Raw genomic sequence first — 18,353 nt, 5'->3', positions numbered from 1 at the left:
AGCTAATACATAGCTGTCCCTACCCCAGATTTGACCCTTGAGCCCCTGAATCTTTGGTTTCCTAAAGTCCTACACCGAGTAGAAAGTTGTGTGTGTTTATTGCATAATCTGTATTTGGAAAGTCTAGGATATTCAAAGTGAAAGTCTTTGTATCAAGAAAAACCCTTCATTTCCTTCCCTGGCAGCCAGCATCTGATACCTTCTCATACACACTTCACTCTCCTGGAAGAGGCTGGTCAGGTGGGATACATGAGCAGAATCAGTAGCCTCAAATCTACTGATTATATGTCTCCTGGGCTGCTTCTCTCATCCCTCCACAACTCCCTGGCTCTTTCCCGGTCTTCAGTTGCTGTAGTCATTGTTGTCATTCTTCTTAGTGTTGGTCATTCTGCTCTTTGTGTAGCAGTGAGGGAGTTAAGCCAGAACCCAACACCAAGAAAAAAAAATCCCAACTAGAATCACAGCAGGTAAATTTTCAGAACGTAGATTCCATATGCTGAAATAACTGGATCCTGGTCACAAGGATTCATGGATAATTTTGCTTACCAGGTAAGCAAGCCCTATTTGAGTTTATATGCTGAAAACTTACTCACTCACTATTGAAAACTTCTATTTCACCTTTGGTAACCTCCTGGTGTACCTTGCGATACTGTCTCTATCACGAGAATAGGAAATTCACAGTCTTTTCTAAACGACTCAAATCTAATAAAGCACTCTTGAAATTTCACAAAGAGAAGCAATAGCAGTTAATCCAACAAGAGAATGATAAACATTATGCCTTGAAGTGAAATCCCCTTTGGAGCTGGACTAAATTGTTGTCCTGGGATGGTGCAAACGGCTGCTCCACCTCTAATCCAATATTTCCTGAATACTGAAAATAAAAAATCCTAAAGTCAGTCCCTGTCCAATTGTATGGAGTAGAGGGCTCGGCTCCTTTAGAATCAGCTGAACAGAGCTCTCTTCCTTGTAAACTCTGAGGGAAGGAAAAGCTGAATTAAGAAATTGTGCTGAATGAGGCTAAATCTTGTACAGGGACTGAAAGCACAGGCTCTAGAATCACATTCCCTGGTTTTCAGTTTGGCTTTGCCACGTGTGTGTGTGTGTGTGTGTGTGTGTGTGTGCTTGTGTATGTGTGTGTGTGTGTGTGTTAGTCACTCAGTCATGTCCGACTCTGTGACACCATGAACTATAGCCCACCAGGCTCCTCTGCTCATGGAGTTCTCCAGGCAAGAATGCTGGAGTGGGTTGCCATTCTTTTTCTTCAGGGATTGACCCCAAGTCTCCTGAATTACAGGCAGATTCTTTACCATCTGAGCCACCAGGGAATGTGGCTCATGTTCTAGCTTTCCAATTTTGATCAAAGTGCTCAGCCTCCCTTTCCTTGTTCCCTTCATTATCTATGAAAATAACAATATTAGTTACTTTTACGTGTTTTTAAAAGAGGAAGTGATATAATGAATATAAAGTATTTGGCATGATACCACATGCATGGCAAGTTTTTAGTTAAATGTCAGCAGTGATTAACAGTGATGATGACTTGAAATCATCAATGAGGCAGTTTCAGAGCTCTAGTGAAAACCCAAGTTTTACTACAATTATAACATACACTTCCCATGGTGTTACAATCTGTTCTACATTTTAAGGACTCTGGATTTCCAGTGTGATCAGGATATGCTGCATGGCATCACACAGCAACTACTCCGCTCCCCCAGTCTCCGAATTCATCCTCATCTGCTTCCCTAACTACCAGAGCTGGCAGCACTGGCTGTCCCTGCCCCTCAGTCTCCTTTTGCTCCTGGCTCTGGGGGCCAACACCACCCTCCTCATCACCATCTGGCTGGAGGCCTCTCTGCATGAGCCCATGTACTACCTGCTCAGCCTCCTCTCCCTGCTGGACATGGTGCTCTGTCTCACCGTCATCCCCAAGGTTCTAGCCATCTTCTGGTTTGACCTCAGGTCTATTGGGTTTTTTCCCTGCTTTCTTCAGATGTTCATCATGAACAGTTTCTTGACCATGGAGTCCTGCACATTCATGGTCATGGCCTATGACCGCTATGTGGCCATCTGCAAGCCTCTGCACTACCCATCTATCATCACTAACCAATTTGTGGCCAGAGCCACCATCTTTGTAGTGGCCCGGAATGCCCTTGCTTCACTCCCAGTTCCAATCCTTTCTGCCAGACTCAGATATTGTGCAGAGAACATCATCAAGAACTGCATCTGCACTAATCTGTCTGTGTCCAAACTCTCCTGTGATGACATCACCTTCAATCAGCTCTACCAGTTTGTGGCAGGCTGGACCCTACTGGGCTCTGACCTCATTCTTATCATTATCTCCTACTCTTTTATCCTGAAAGCTGTTCTAAGGATTAAAGCTGAGGGAGCTGCTGCCAAGGCCCTGAGCACCTGTGGTTCCCACTTCATCCTCATCCTCTTCTTCAGCACAGTCCTGCTGGTCCTGGTCATCACTAACCTGGCCAGGAAGAGGATTCCCCCAGATGTCCCCATCCTGCTCAACATTCTGCACCACCTCATCCCCCCAGCTCTGAACCCCATAGTTTATGGTGTGAGAACCAAGGAGATAAAGCAGGGAATCCAGAAAATGATAAGGAGGTTATAAGAGGTAAAATGCGAAAGGCCTAAATTGGGAACAGAAATTGCTAACAGGCAATAATTTCATCAAACAGCAGTGTCTTCCACTTGAGCCAAAGCTAGTCCCTGCCATGCCTCTTTTCTGATGTGCAGCCTCACCTCAAGTTGGAAGTGAAAATGAGAGTGAAAATGTTAGTCACTTAGTAGTGTCCAACTCTTTTGTGAACCCATGGACTACAGCCCGCCAGGCTTCTCTGTCCATAGAATTCTCCAGGCAAGAATATTAGAGTAGGGTGGCCATGCCTTTCTCCAAGGAATCTTCCTGACCCATGGGGTTGAACCCAGGTCTCCCACACTGCAGACAGATTCTTTATTATCTGAGCCAGTAGGGAAGCCCCTTACTCAGGTTACTTACACAAATTCTTTAAATGCCTGGCACTGAATTGCTGGATCTCTGTGACAAAGTTTTCGCAAGTTTGGGTGACAAAGCTGAGAATGACAGAATACTAGTATATGGGATGCAAAGAAAATTTTTCATTCTAAGACTTCTAATCATCTATTTCTGTTTTGGGTATTAAAATGCCCAGTTCTAAAAAAAAATAATGGTGATGTGTGGAATAATATTTTAATGTTTAACTTGCAAATTGGCTTTCTTCATTTGTGTGCCTTTTTAAATTCCCAATACATTAACTTTACTCATAAAAACATGCATTTTTATCAAGTTTATTAAAGTATTATTTATATGCAATAAGGTACTTTCCATACAATGAGTTTTACAAAATGTGTATCATCTTAACAAGCATAAAAATCAAGAAAAAGTCTATTTTCATTACTGAAAAATGTTCTCATACCCATTTGCAGTTGATATCTTACTCTACCCCTTGCCTTAAGCAAGCATTGGTTGCTTTAAAGTATGCATTAGCTTCTCATATTGTAGAATTTCATATGAAAGGAATCATGCAGTATGTATTTTGTGTTTAGAAGAAATAAACCAATTCTACACAGACTTCCAGAAAAAATGAAGGAGAGGAGATACTATTCAACATATACTGTGAGAACACATTTATTTTTAAGCCAAAATCAGACAAACACATTATATAAAAAATTAATAGATATCCTTCAAGACATAGATCCAAAACATTAAACAAAATTTTAGAAAATAAAATGGAACAATATTCAAAGTTTAGATACATCCAACTACCAAGTGGACATTTCATGTAAGTTCAGTTCAGTTCAGTCACACAGTCGTGTCAGACTCTTTGCGACCCCATGAATCACAGCACACCAGGCCTCCCTGTCCATCACCAACTCCCAGAGTTCACTCAGACTCACATCCATTGAGTCAGTGATGGCATCCAGCCATCTCATCCTCTGTCGTCCCCTTCTCCTCCTGCCCCCAATCCCTCCTAGCATCAGGGTTTTATCCAGTGAGTCAACTCTTCGCATGAGGTGGCCAAAGTATTGGAGTTTCAGCTTCAGCATCAGTCCTTCCAATGAACACCCAGGACTGATCTTTAGGATGGACTGGTTGGATCTCCTTGCAGTCCAAGGGACTCTCAAGAGTCTTCTCCAACACCACAGTTCAAAAGCATCAATTCTTTGGCGCTCAGCTTTCTTCACAGTCCAACTCTCACATCCATACATGACCGCTGGAAAAACCATAGCCTTGACTAGACGGACCTTTGTTGGCAATGTAATCTCTCTGCTTTTTAATATGCTATCTAGGTTGGTCATAACTTTCCTTCCAAGGAGCAAGCATCTTTTAATTTCATGACTGCAATCACCATCTGCAGTGATTTTGGAGCCCCAAAAAATAAAGTGTGACACTGTTTCCACTGTTTCCCCATTTATCTGCCATGAAGTTATGGGACCAGATGCTATGATCTTAGTTTTCTGAATGTTGAGCTTTCATGCAAAGATGGGCTCAATAAAGGACAGAAATGGTAGGGACCTAACAGAAGCAGAAGATATTAAGAAGAGGTGGCAAGAATACACAGAAGAACTGTACAAAAAAGATCTTCACGACCCAGATAATCACGATGGTGTGATCACTCACCTAGAGCCAGACATCCTGGAATGTGAAGTCAAGCGAGCCTTAGGAAGCATCACTATGAACAAGGCTAGTGGAGGTGATGGAATTCCAGTTGAGCTATTTCAAATCCTGAAAGATGATGCTATAAAAGTTCTGTACTCAATATGCCAGCAAATTTCTAAAACTCAACAGTGGCCACAGGACTGGAAAAGGTCAGTTTTCATTTCAATCCTAAAGAAAGGCAATACCAAAGAATGCTCAAACTACCACACAATTGCACTCATTTCACATGCTAGTAAAGTGATGCTTAAAATTCTCCAAGACAGGCTTCAGCAATATGTGAACCATGAACTTCCAGATGTTCAAGCTGGTTTTAGAAAAGGCAGAGGAACCAGAGATCAAGTTGCCAGCATTCACTGGATCATTGAAAAAGCGAGAGAGTTCCAGAAAAAACATCTATTTCTGCTTGATTGACTATGCCAAAGCCTTTGACTGTGTGGATCACAATAAACTGTGAAAAATTCTTCAAGAGATGGAAATACCAAACCACCTGACCTGCCTCTTGAGAAATCTGTATGCAGGTCAGGAAGCACCAGTTAGAACTGGACATGGAACAACAGACTGGTTCCAAATAGGAAAAGGAGTATGTCAAGGCTGTATATTGTCACCCTGCTTATTTAACTTATATGCAGAGAACATCAAAAGGAACGCTGGGCCATAGGTAGCACAGGCTAGAATCAAAATTGCCAGGAGAAATATCAATGACCTCAGATATGCAGATGACACCACCCTTATGGCAGAAAGTGAAGAAGAACTAAAGAGCCTCTTGATGAAAGTGAAAGAGGAGAGTGAAAAAGTTGGCTTAAAGCAACATTCAGAAAACTAAGATCGTGGCATCCAGTCCCATCATTTCATGGCAAGTAGATGGGGAAACAGTGGGAACAGTGGCTGACTTTTATTTTTCTGTGCTCCAAAATCACTGCAGATGGTGACTGCAGCCATGAAATTAAAAGACACTTACTCCTTGGAAGGAAAGTTATGACCAACCTAGACAGCATATTAAAAAGCAGAGACATTACTTTGTCAACAAAGGTCCATCTAGTCAAGGCTATGGTTTTTCCAGTGGTCATGTATGGATGTGAGATTTGGACTGTGAAGAAAGCTGAGTACTGAAGAATTGATGCTTTTAAACTATGATATTGAAGAAGACTCTTGAGAGTCCCTTGGACTGCAAGGAGATCCAACCAGTCCATCCTAAAGGAGATCAGTCCTGGGTGTTCATTGGAAGGACTGATGCTAAAGCTGAAACTCCAATACTTTGGCCACCTCATGCGAAGAACTGACTCTTTTGAAAAAACCTTGATGCTGGAAAAGTTTAAAGGCAGGAGTAGAAGGGGAAGACAGAGGATGAAACAGTTGGATGGCATCACCTACTCAATGGACATGGGTTTGGGGGCACTCTGGGAGTTGGTGATGGACAGGGAGGCCTGGCGTGCTGCAATTCATGGGGTCGCAAAGAGGCAGACACAACTGAGCAAATGGAATTACATAAGATCCAGTTTGGATAATTCCAGGAATACAGAGTTGATTTAACATTCAAACATCAATTAATGTATTTCACTATATTAACAAACAAAAGCCCCTATAATCAGCTCAGTACATACAGAAAAACACCTAACAAAATGCAACCTACCTCTTACCCCAGATCCTTAATATACTAATGATATCAGATAAGTTTTTGAATCACAGAATACAATGCAAAACCTATGAACATTTTGGAGTCATATTCATCTCTACCCCTTGGAACAGGAGAGGATCAGCCTTAGAGGAAACCAGGTGAAAGAGATAAACTTTATGGCAATCTTCACTTTGCCCATGCGTTCACATGAGATTGTGGTGCCATTTCTGAAGTTGTTGAGAGGGAAGAAAGCTGTGGAGTGTTTGTCATGGCTGTGCTATATGTAAGCACAGAGCATGTAGTTCCAACAGAGGTCTGTATAATCTTACTTACTAGCAGACCCTGAAAAGAGCAGTGCTGGGGCAGATATAGTTGGTGATTAACTAAGAGGCCTGTTTGCCTCAGTTGTAGAAAACAAGAAATATTAATGCCCAGGAGGCAAGGAAGCATTTCTCTGACAATCACAAAGCTCATCTGGAGGACTCACAGCCTGGAACTTGCTCTTTTATCCCTGACTCCCTCTACCCCTAGGTGCACTTTACTAAACAGAGTATTCATATCTTAAGGAAATATGAGAACAAGATTTAAAAAGAAAAGAAAATAACAAGCACTATGAAATAAAGGCAATGAACTAAACAACACACATTGTCAGCATCAGAATTAATGACTAATTAGAGAAAATAACTATTGCAAACAAGTTGGTTATATTTAGCACGTAAGTACAAAATAAGCATTTATTTGGTAAGTAAAAGCATTGACGTCCTCAGAGACTTAATGGAAGACATTGGAAATATAAATTCAGGAACAAAATAGTTGATATGAGGCATCCAGTGGATGAGTTGAAGAGCTGACAGGTTAATTAATGAACTGTCTGTAACCAAAAAAAAACTTCCCAGTCGTAGTATATAATGGTCAGAAGACGCAGAAAGAAGGAAGAGGGAATGATCAAAAGAGGCACAAAGAGGCCAAAATGTAAATTTGGTCTAATAAAAAATTACATAAGGAAATAAATGAACGGAAGGGAAGCACCTGAATAGAAATGAAGAATTGCTCATATATTTTTGAAATGTAAGACTGAAAGGTGTTGTACAGAGACAAATTTGATCCTAAAAAAGAAAGCTCCTAGATATACTACAGTGATTGTAAGGCAAGCGTGGAGAAAAAGAGAGCAAGCCAGACACTCAAGCAGAGAAAGATTTATTATAGAAAGAAAGAAAGAAAGTGACTGGCTTTAGAGTAAAACTAGTGCTCTCTTTTTACAGCCAACCCTTCTTATACCCTATCAATGGGAAATTATGCCCCAGAGGGAGGGGGCCTCAGTTTACCTTTGGTCTGCTGCTGGGGTCTTGTGGTCACATAGTTGAAGGGGTCTCATGGGTTGGGTGGTCAAGTAGTCTTGAAAAACTGACACCAGCAGGGAAAAATAGGATATCACCTTAGGGAAAAACAGGATGTCCACCACGGCAACGTGGCCACTGTGACTTCATCCCTTGTTTGTCAAGTCACCACAATAGGCCATATTTTAACTATATGCTATGAGACCCTGTGAACCCTAATGGTGATATGGGAAGAAAAGAATAAACTCTTAAGGCTACATGTGGTTAGGTAGATTCCTAAACAAGCTCGGAGATTCTGATATTTGTTGGCATTTGGGAGAGTTGACATTAAAAATAAAAGGACAGAGAAACATAAGTAAATCAAAGCAACAATTTTCGTAATAAAGAAAGAAAATCACAAAGCAGAAAAATTAACATTACCTGTGAAAGTTTTAAAGATGACCACAAATTGGTTTATACTTCTCCATGAAGTTGTTTACTGTCCTTCCTTGTGAATCAGGTTGGCTTTAGTGATTCACTCATAATCAATAGAAAGTAGCAGAAGTGATGCTGATTAGAAAAGATGTGTAGAGAATAAAAACCTAAAAATCCCTCAAATTTTTTGGGTAGAATTCTAATAGAAACTCACTTTTCTATATAATAGTATGACTTACAAAGCATTAGTAATAAAAATATTGTGTCATTGCTTTTAAGTAAAATCAGATACACCAGTGACGGAACATAAAAAGAGACCTGTGTGTATTAGAACCTGGTATGTAATAAGCCGAGGAGAAGGGGACGACAGAGGATGAGATGGTTGGATGGCATCACCGACTCACTGGACATGAGTTTGGGTAGACTCTGGCAGTTGGTGATGGACAGTGAGGCCTGGCATGCTGCAGTTCATGGGGTCACAGAGTCGGACACGACTGAGCAACTGAACTGAACTTAAATCAGTGGAAACAGGATCAATTGTCCCTATGTGGAGAATAATAAAGGTAGAGTCATATTTAACACTATAAACAGGAGTGGTATTCAAAAACACTTAGTAACTAGTAAAGCACTTCCACCAACAAAACAGAAGATACTCAGGCCTTGCTCTAAAGGTAGGCACTGGTAGACCCTGCTCTTCAGGCATTAACCTACTACTTGAAGGGTCATGGGGAGGTCTAGATACCAAAAAAGGGACCATGGTTGAGATGAGGGTGCTCAGTGGCTCACAGTAGAAAACAGTTATAAAAATAACAAGCAGTATTATTTGTATTTTCACACCTTATATGACTATAGCAGTACATACTAACTACTACTTTTAACTCTTGACAATATAAACCACAAGTAGATGTCAATATATCACTAAGAAACATAAGACACAATGTTTAAATTAAAAATTAAGACAAACCAAAAAATTAAACAAAACCTTGTGATTTTGTGGAATGTTCTGGAAATACAATCATCAAAGAAAATTTATTAATAGAAAAATAGCTTGACTTGGGAGAAGGCAATGGCACCCATTCCAGTACTCTTGCCTGGAAAATCCCATGGATGGAGGAGCCTGGTAGGGTGCAGTCCATGGGGTCACTAAGAGTCGGACACGACTGAGCAACTTCACTTTCACTTTTCACTTTTATGCATTGGAGAAGGAAATGGCAACCCACTCCAGTGTTCTTGCCTGGAGAATCCCAGGGATGGGGGAGCCTGGTGGGCTGCTGTCTATGGGGTCGCACAGAGTCGAACATGACTGAAGTGACTTAGTAGTAGTAGTAGCTTGACTTGATCAAATTAAAGATTTTCATTAAGTAATGGACAGCATCCACTAAAATTGACAGCCATAGGACAGACCACAGAGGATATTAACAACATCTAGTCAACAGGGGCTTTAATATATAATTACACAGGAAAAAAATTTTAATATGCAAGGAAAACAGCAATTAATAGAAAAAGAAGGCACAGGATGTGAATATGTAATTCATACTATAAAACCCACAAATGGATAAAAATACATAAAGAAAGCTCAATTATCAGAAGAAAATAAATTTAAAATAATGAGATACTATTTTGCATCCATTGAGTTTTCAAAAAAAGTATCAAATGGTGTAAAGAATGTGAAAAATAAAAAAATGTCAGGAATTTCTTCTGGCATTTTGTAAATATTTTGGAGAGAAGTTTGGTAATTCCTAGTCAAATTAGCTCCTCTGTCCATGGAATTCTCCAGGCAAGAATACTGGAGTGCATAGCCATTCCTTTCTCCAGGAGATCTTCATGACTCAAGGATCAAATCTGAGTCTCCTGCATTGCAGGAAGATTTTTTACTGTCTGAACCATCAGGAAAACCTGATATTTATATTTAAGTATGTTTATACTTTTATAACTGAAAAAATCATATATATACAGTGACTAAGTCCATAAAGAGAGTTGTACAATGATATTAACAGTAGCAGTAATTAATTTATGCTAACAATTAATTATTTCTGTCCTTTATCGAGCCCATCTTTGCATGAAATATTCCCTAGGGATTTCTAATTTTCTTGAAGAGATCTCTAGTCTTTCCCATTCTGTTGTTTTCCTCTATTTCTTTGCACTGATCACTGAGGAAGGCTTTCTTATCTCTTCTTGCTATTCTTTGGAACTCTGCATTCAGATGCTTATATCTTTCCTTTTCTCCTTTGCTTTTCACTTCTCTTCTTTTCACAGCTATTTGTAAGGCCTCCCCAGACAGCCATTTTGCTTTTTTGCATGTCTTTTCCATGGGGATGGTCTTGATCCCTATCTCCTGTACAATGTCACAAACCTCGTCCATAGTTCATCAGGCACTCTATCTATCAGATCTAGGCCCTTAAATCTATTTCTCACTTTCACTGTATAGTCATAAGGGATTTGATTTAGGTCATACCTGAATGGTCTAGTGGTTTTCCCAACTTTCTTCAATTTAAGTCTGAATTTGGCAATAAGGAGTTCATGATCTGAGCCACAGTCAGCTCCTGGTCTTGTTTTTGCTAACTGTATAGAGCTTCTCCATCTTTGGCTGCAAAGAATATAATCAATCTGATTTCGGTGTTGACCATCTGGTGATGTCCATGTGTAGAGTCTTCTCTTGTGTTGTTGGAAGAGGGTGTTTGCTATGACCAGAAAGAAGCAGGAGATATTAAGAAGAGGTGGCAAGAATACACAGAAGAACTGTACAAAAAAGATCTTCAAGACCCAGATAATCACGATGGTGTGATCAGTCACCTAGAGCCAGACATCCTGGAATGTGAAGTCAAGTGGGCCTTAGAAAGCATCACTATGAACAAAGCTAGTGCAGGGGATGGAATTCCAGTGGAGCTATTTCAAATCCTGAAAGATGATGCTGTGAAAGTGCTACCCTCAATATGCCACAAAATTTGGAAAACTCAGCAGTGGTCACAGGACTGGAAAAGGTCGGTTTTCATTCCAATCCCAAAGAAAGGCAATGCCAAAAATGCTCAAACTACCACACAATTGCACTCATCTCACACGCTAGTAAAGTAATGTTCAAAATTCTCCAGATTTCAGCAATACATGAACCGTGAACTTCCAGATGTTCCAGCTGGTTTTAGAAAAGGCAGAGGAACCAGAGATCAAATTGCCAACATCCGCTGGATCATGGAAAAGGCAAGAGAGTTCCAGAAAAACTACTTCTGCTTTATTGACTATGCCAAAGCCTTTGACTGTGTGGATCACAATAAACTGTGGAAAATTCTTCAAGAGATGGGGATACCAGACAACCTGACCTGTCTCTTGAGAAACCTATACACAGGTCAGGAAGCAGCAGTTAGAACTGGACATGGAACAACAGACTGGTTCCAAATAGGAAAAGGAGTACATCAAGGTTGTATATTGTCACCCTGCTTATTTAACTTCTATGCAGAGTACATCATGAGAAACACTGGACTGGAAGAAACACAAGCTGGAATCAAGATTGCCGGGAGAAATATCAATAACCTCAGATATGCAGATGACACCACCCTTATGGCAGAAAGTGAAGAGGAACTCAAAAGCCTCTTGATGAAAGTGAAAGTGGAGAGTGAAAAAGTTGGCTTAAAGCTCAACATTCAGAAAACGAAGATCATAGCATCTGGTCCCATCACTTCATGGGAAATAGATGGGGAAACAGTGGCAGACTGTATATTTTTGGGGCTCCAAAATCACTGCAGATGGTGATTGCAGCCATGAAATTAAAAGACACTTACTCCTTGGAAGGAAAGTTATGACCAACCTAGATAGCATATTCAAAAGAAGAGACATTACTTTGCCAACAAAGGTCCATCTAGTCAAGGCTATGGTTTTTCCAGTGGTCATGTATGGATGTGAGAGTTGGACTGTGAAGAAAGCTGAGTGCCGAAGAATTGATGTTTTTGAAGTGTGGTGTTGGAGAAGACTCTTGAGAGTCCCTTGGACTGCAAGGAGATCCAACCAGTCCATTCTGAAGGAGATCAGCCCTGGGTGTTCTTTTTAAGGAATGATGCTAAAGCTGAAACTCCAGTACTTTGGCCACCTCATGCGAAGTGTTGACTCATTGGAAAAGACCCTGATTCTGGGAAAGATTGGGGGCAGGAGGAGAAGGGGATGACAGAGGATGAGATGGCTGGATGCCATCACCAACTCGATGGACGTGTGTTTGAGTGAACTTCGGGAGTTGGTGATGGACAGGGAGGCCTGGCGTGCTGCGATTCATGGGGTCACAAAGAGTCGGACACGACCGAGCAACCGAACTGAACTGAACTGAATTGAACAATTAATTTTAGATCACATGGGTGTTGGCTACTTATGTGAAAAAGGGCAAATGCACATAACAGAAATTGAACAGCAGTTTAAAATAATGAAATCACATATATCAACATATAGGAGCGTGTATATATATTTTTAATATTTAGGGTTGATGGAAAATTAAGTAGCAGCAGACTTACAACCCAATGACCTTTATATAATTGCAACATCTAAATTATCCTCCCATAAATGAGCATACAACTAAATAAACATACTTGTGACTAATTAGAAAGACATTTTAAGTGCACTTGAGTTTTTACTTTTCCAAAAGGGAGACAACAAGGATGAGTGTTGAAGCATGCAGAAGAGAAATAAAAATAAAGCAAAGGGCCTTAGAGAAACTGAAAATGTCTCTCCCCATAACTTGAGATAAATGATTAATTTCTATAAAGTTAAAAATAAAAAATAAACAACAAATTATGATTCTTAAAAATCAGTTGTAATCAAATCCCATTTAATAATCCTTTATAAAGGAAAAATTAATATAGAATTTTCTTTCTGAAAAACACATTGCATTTTCTCAATAATATTTTGTTCAGTTTTCTCTTACATTTTTATCATTACAATGTCATGATAAATTCATGATAAGATAACATTGATCTATTCAATAGCATGATTCAGGATGTACCTAAGATGATTCAGGATGTACCTATCTAACAGCAGGTGCAGGAAATCCAAGAGAACTTCTGAGTGAAGTTACTGGTACTCTGGAAGTACCAAGCGCGCATGTACAAATTAGTATGAACATGTAGGGATGTATGCAAGACACGCAAACCCAGGAAATGAACTAATTGCCTACAGAGCACCCTGTGTATATATGACTCCATCATTAGAAGTACTTTCTTTTGAAAAGCAAAAAGATAATTTCTTCTCCTATCTGCCTGCCTTCCTATTTCAGAATGGCTTTTTGTTCCAAAGGGAGTAACAATGGAGAAGTTCCCAAGGGGCAGAGTCCCTTAGGCTCTAGAGGTATAACTACCCCAGTTACTTCAGGAACTATCCAAGGCTCCAGTATCCATGGAGCCAGACCCCATCTTCACATCTTTGGCAAGCAAGTCTGGGTGAAGGGTGCCTGAGAGACAGCTGTACCAAGATTAACCAGAAGCAGGAAAGACCTATATCTTCATTGGTGATCTGTGTTCCCCACTATTCCTGAGTCAGTACTGCTGAAGTAGTCAGAAAACCAGGTGGTAGATACTGCCTCCTGTCTCAGGTGAGTAAGCACAGGTGAGATCCTCTACTCTGGGACCTCCTTCTCTCCTTTGTCCTTCTCTTCTTTGGTGGCATCTCTTGGTGGTAACAGAGATGCAGGGAAGCTGGAGTTTGCCCGTATGAGATTAATAAATAGTGGAAGAGCTGGAAAATGCATCTAGAGCCCATTTGTAAAAATGGGGTATTTACAACTATAAATATGGTCATTTAGGTGCCCGAGGGCAAACCTTCTGCCCACAAATGCTTCAGTTATGGAGTAGGAATTTAATCTAGTCTATATAACTTCACAGACTGAGGACAGAGACCACAACTAAGGGTCAGTGGGGATCTGAAAATAGTTCCTCAGTTTTCAAATCAGATTGATTTTCAGATTAAAGAGTTTCAAAAAGCTATGGCTGCCAAAACGAGAAAATAACGCTCAAAGATCAGTGCAGTGTCTGGCACTGGATACACTCAATAACGTCTATAATTTTGGAGAGATGCCTTACAGGTCTATCTGAGTTTTGTGCAGTTTTATTGTTTAGTCAGTAAGTTGTGTCTGCCTTTTCACGACCTGATGAACTGTAGCCTGCCAGGCTCCTCTGTCCATAGGATTTCCCAAGCAAGGATACTGGAGTGGGTTGCCATTTCCTTCTCCAGGGGATTTTCCCAACCCAGGGATCCAACACATTTCTTCTGCACTGGCAGGTGGACTCTTTACCACTGAGCCACCAGGAAAGCCCCTTGTGGAGTTAGGTGATCCCTAACAACCTTTCCACTTCATGAAACAGGGCTTCCACAATGCTATGCTGTGGCTTAACATGCAGCTTAGGAAAAAGCTTGGGTGTCTATGTCTCCAGTTTAGTCTTGAACCTTCAACTTTCCTGGCTTCTTCCTACTCCTGGCTAGAACCAGTATCTATTAGCCCCAGGTCCTCAGCCCTAGCCCTGTAATTTGGCAAGTTTTGATTGCAAGGAAAGATGGAAAGGAGAGGGTGAGAAACTGATGCTTCTTTACTTGTAAGGTTGAACAGGTTTTTCAGTGCTTTTTGAATGACATGGATTGAAGAACATGTAGGAACAAACCTTGCAGAAAAAAAGAAGAGAAAAGAATGGTCAATTAGTAGGAAAAGAGACAAAATAATCTTTTTCCATTGTTCTCAGAAATGTCATCTTATTACTAGAAATAATTATCCCAAAGCACTTCAGATCAGATCAGATCAGTTGCTCAGTCGTGTCCAACTCTTTGCGACCCCATGAATCGCAGCACACCAGGCCTCCCTGTCCATCACCAACACCTGGAGTTCACTCAGACTCACGTCCATTGAGTCAGTGATGCCATCCAGCCATCTCATCCTCTGTCGTCCCCTTCTCCTCCTGCCCCCAATCCCTCCCAGCATCAGAGTCTTTTCCAATGAGTCAACTCTTCACATGAGGTGGCCAAAGTACTGGAGTTTCAGCTTTAGCATCATTCCTTCCAAAGAAATCCCAGGGCTGATCTCCTTCAGAATGGACTGGTTGGATCTCCTTGCAGTCCAAGGGACTCTCAAGAGTCTTCTCCAACACCACAGTTCAAAAGCATCAATTCTTCAGTGCTCAGCTTTCTTCACAGTCCAACTCTCACATCCATACATGACCACTGGAAAAACCATAGCCTTGACTAGACGGACCTTTGTTGGCAAAGTAATGTCTCTGCTTTTGAATATGCTATCTAGGTTGGTCATAACTTTCCTTCCAAGGAGTAAGTGTCTTTTAATTTCATGGCTGCAGTCACCATCTGCAGTGATTTTGGAGCCCAGAAAAATAAAGTCTGACACTGTTTCCACTGTTTCCCCATCTATTTCCCATGAAGTGATGGGACCAGATGCCATGATCTTCGTTTTCTGAATGTTGAGCTTTAAGCCAACTTTTTCACTCTCCACTTTCACTTTCATCAAGAGGCTTTTGAGTTCCTCTTCACTTTCTGCCATAAGGGTGGTGTCATCTGCATATCTGAGGTTATTGATAATTCTCCCAGCAATCTTGATTCCAGTTTGTGTTTCTTCCAGTCCAGTGTTTCTCATGATGTACTCTGCATAGAAGTTAAATAAGCAGGGTGACAATATACAGCCTTGACGTACTCCTTTTCCTATTTGGAACCAGTCTGTTGTTCCATGTCCAGTTCTGACTGTTGCTTCCTGACCTGCATACAAATTTCTCAAGAGGCAGGTCAGGTGGTCTGGTATTCCCATCTCTTTCATCTCTGCATCTCTGGAATGCAAAAGTAAGAAGTCAAGAAACACCTGGAGTAACAGGCAAATTTGGCCTTGGGATATGCAATGAAGCAGGGCAAAGACTAATAGAGTTTTGCCAAGAAAATGCACTGGTCATAACAAAGCACTTCAGGAGATGAAAATCATGCTTCTTCCTCTAGGTTTCCCCATGGATATTCTTGTCTGAATTGCTAATTATTCCAGTATTCTCTGAAGGTCATTTCAAGATTTTCCCTGCTTCTATGCAGGGAATTATGAATTCTTTCAGGAATTACTTTAAAATCCTCAGATAAGAAAAGTTTCCGGAGATGGTGAGATTTGGGGTTATAGTTTGTAAGACGGAAAAGGGAAGCAGATTGAAGATGGAAGGACTCTAGAGGTGGACTTCAACACCCTCACACTACTGTAATCAGAAGAATCAGCTTTTCATCTTTAATGACAGATATTGCTCCCCCATAGCTATGAGATTTTTCTCACTCTCCTTTTAAGGTTGTTTCTTCCAAAGGTTAGGAATCCTACTAATATGAAAATCTGACAAAAAGAAAAAAAGCAATTCTTTTCAGGATCTGTACCTATCAAATGAAAATGAATTTTTAGGCAAAAAGCAGATTAACTAACTTTATTTTCAGTGTACAGTTTTTAAATTACCTAATTAAAGAAAAACAAGTATAAGTGAATTGTCAGCTTGGGGTAGCTGAGGAGTCAGAGTCATTTTCTTTTGCCCCTAGTTTGTGCCAGGATCTGCTGCTTATTCGGTTGTACTGCTATAGTTCAATCATATGCATGGTAGTCTATGTAGTCCATAAAAGCAAAAAAGAGGAAGAAACTTAGGAGTACAAATTTGGAGATTCACCTTTCACAAAGTAGTTTTCTAAGTTATTTTCTCCTTCCTTTAGTTTCTATAATTTAAAAGCTCTAATAAATCTTGAATAAATCCAGAATATATAGACAAATCATATCACTCCAGTTCTATTTTTTTAACCTAAAAGGAATATACCAGTAGCATGGCACAAAGGATACACAAATAAATTTCTTTGGCTCTGGAAAATCTGCTAGGATGCAACAGTTTCGCTTAATTAAAGCAACTTATTCTACAATGCACCTTGAATCAGTAGCTAAATTTTATCCTAATTTTACAGATCACTAAAAGAAAGCTGTAGAAATATATGACAAGATATGACAGCACACCAAAATGGCAGCACCACCACTGAGATTTCAGACTTCCTCCTGAACTGTTTTGTCAGGTCCCCCAGCTGGCAGCACTGGCTGTCCCTGCCCCTTAGCCTCCTCTTCCTCCTGGCCATGGGGGCCAACACCACCCTCCTGATCACCATCCGGCTGGAGGCCTCTCTGCACGAGCCCATGTACTACCTGCTCAGCCTCCTCTCCCTGCTGGACATGGTGCTCTGTCTCACCGTCATCCCCAAGGTCCTGGCCATCTTTTGGTTTGATCTCAGATCGATCAGCTTCTTTACCTGTTTCCTTCAGATGTACATCATGAATTGCTTCCTTGCCATGGAGTCCTGCACATTCATGGTCATGGCCTATGACCGCTATGTGGCCGTCTGCCAACCATTGAGGTACACATCCATCATCACAGACCAATTTGTTGCAAAGGCAACTATCTTTATTTTAGCCAGAAATGTCCTTTTCACAGTGCCCATCCCCATCCTCTCTGTACGACTCCATTATTGTGGGAGAAATGTCATTGAGAACTGCATCTGTGCCAATATGTCTGTGTCCAGGCTCTCCTGTGATGATGTCACCATCAATCGTGTCTACCAGTTTGCTGGAGGCTGGACTCTGCTGGGATCTGACCTCATCCTCATCTTCCTCTCCTACACCCTCATACTGCGGGCTGTTCTGAGACTCAAGGCAGAAGGAGCTGTGGCCAAGGCCCTAAGCACTTGTAGCTCCCACTTCATCCTTATCCTCTTCTTCAGCACCATCCTCCTGGTCTTTGTCCTCACTCATGTGGCAAAGAAGAGGGTGTCCCCTGATGTGCCAGTCTTGCTCAATGTCCTCCACCATGTCATTCCTGCGGCCCTCAACCCCATTGTCTATGGGGTGCGAACCCAGGAGATCAAGCAAGGAATCCAGAGGTTACTGAAAAAAGGTTGGTAATTAAGACAACTTAGATCTCTGCATTCCTAAAATAGGATGCTTTTTGAACCAATAATGGATGAGTGGACTGAAGTTCATAAGTTTTACTCTCAAACTGGATGAACTGTCTATGTGTCTCCCTTTAATAATGCTGAAGTTTCATTTAGAGTTTCTCTTTCTCTCACTCTTCAATCAGGAATTTTCTTGGTCCTTTCTCCTTTTTTACCACATCTATTATCCTATTTTGTATAAAATGCTTCCTTAGGGCAGGCTCTAAAATGAGAGATTTACTTTCCTGAATAGCCAACTGTTAATATGACATAAAATTTATAATGTGAAGTATACAACTGTGGATATTGGTGGATTGTGTTGTATAATGTGTAATGTCTTATTATTTCCACAGTA

At 40.8% G+C, this 18,353-nt stretch overlaps 2 protein-coding genes across 2 annotated transcripts; both read left to right on the top strand.

Moving 5' to 3' along the window:
- Positions 1-1,678: 1,678 nt before the first annotated feature.
- LOC147357920 (olfactory receptor 56A4-like) lies at positions 1,679-2,620 on the top strand. The gene has a single exon (XM_086341986.1). It carries the CDS (start codon positions 1,679-1,681, stop codon positions 2,618-2,620), a length of 942 nt encoding a protein of 313 aa, XP_086198112.1.
- Positions 2,621-17,021: 14,401 nt separating this feature from the next.
- LOC147357919 (olfactory receptor 56A3) lies at positions 17,022-17,969 on the top strand. Its single transcript, XM_086341985.1, has one exon. It carries the CDS (start codon positions 17,022-17,024, stop codon positions 17,967-17,969), a length of 948 nt encoding a protein of 315 aa, XP_086198111.1.
- Positions 17,970-18,353: the final 384 nt, after the last annotated feature.

The sequence above is a fragment of the Bos grunniens genome, chromosome 15 (genome assembly GCF_055505025.1).
Source record: "Bos grunniens cultivar Pamir isolate PY7600 chromosome 15, Bosgru_T2T1.0, whole genome shotgun sequence".
Taxonomy (NCBI): Eukaryota; Metazoa; Chordata; class Mammalia; order Artiodactyla; family Bovidae; genus Bos; species Bos grunniens.
This window is presented reverse-complemented; position numbering and strand designations above follow the sequence as displayed.

Excerpts from the sequence above, each read along its gene's own strand:
- LOC147357920 (XM_086341986.1), top strand. The coding sequence starts at position 1,679 with ATGGCATCACACAGCAACTACTCCGCTCCCCCAGTCTCCGAATTCATC.
- LOC147357919 (XM_086341985.1), top strand. The coding sequence starts at position 17,022 with ATGACAGCACACCAAAATGGCAGCACCACCACTGAGATTTCAGACTTC.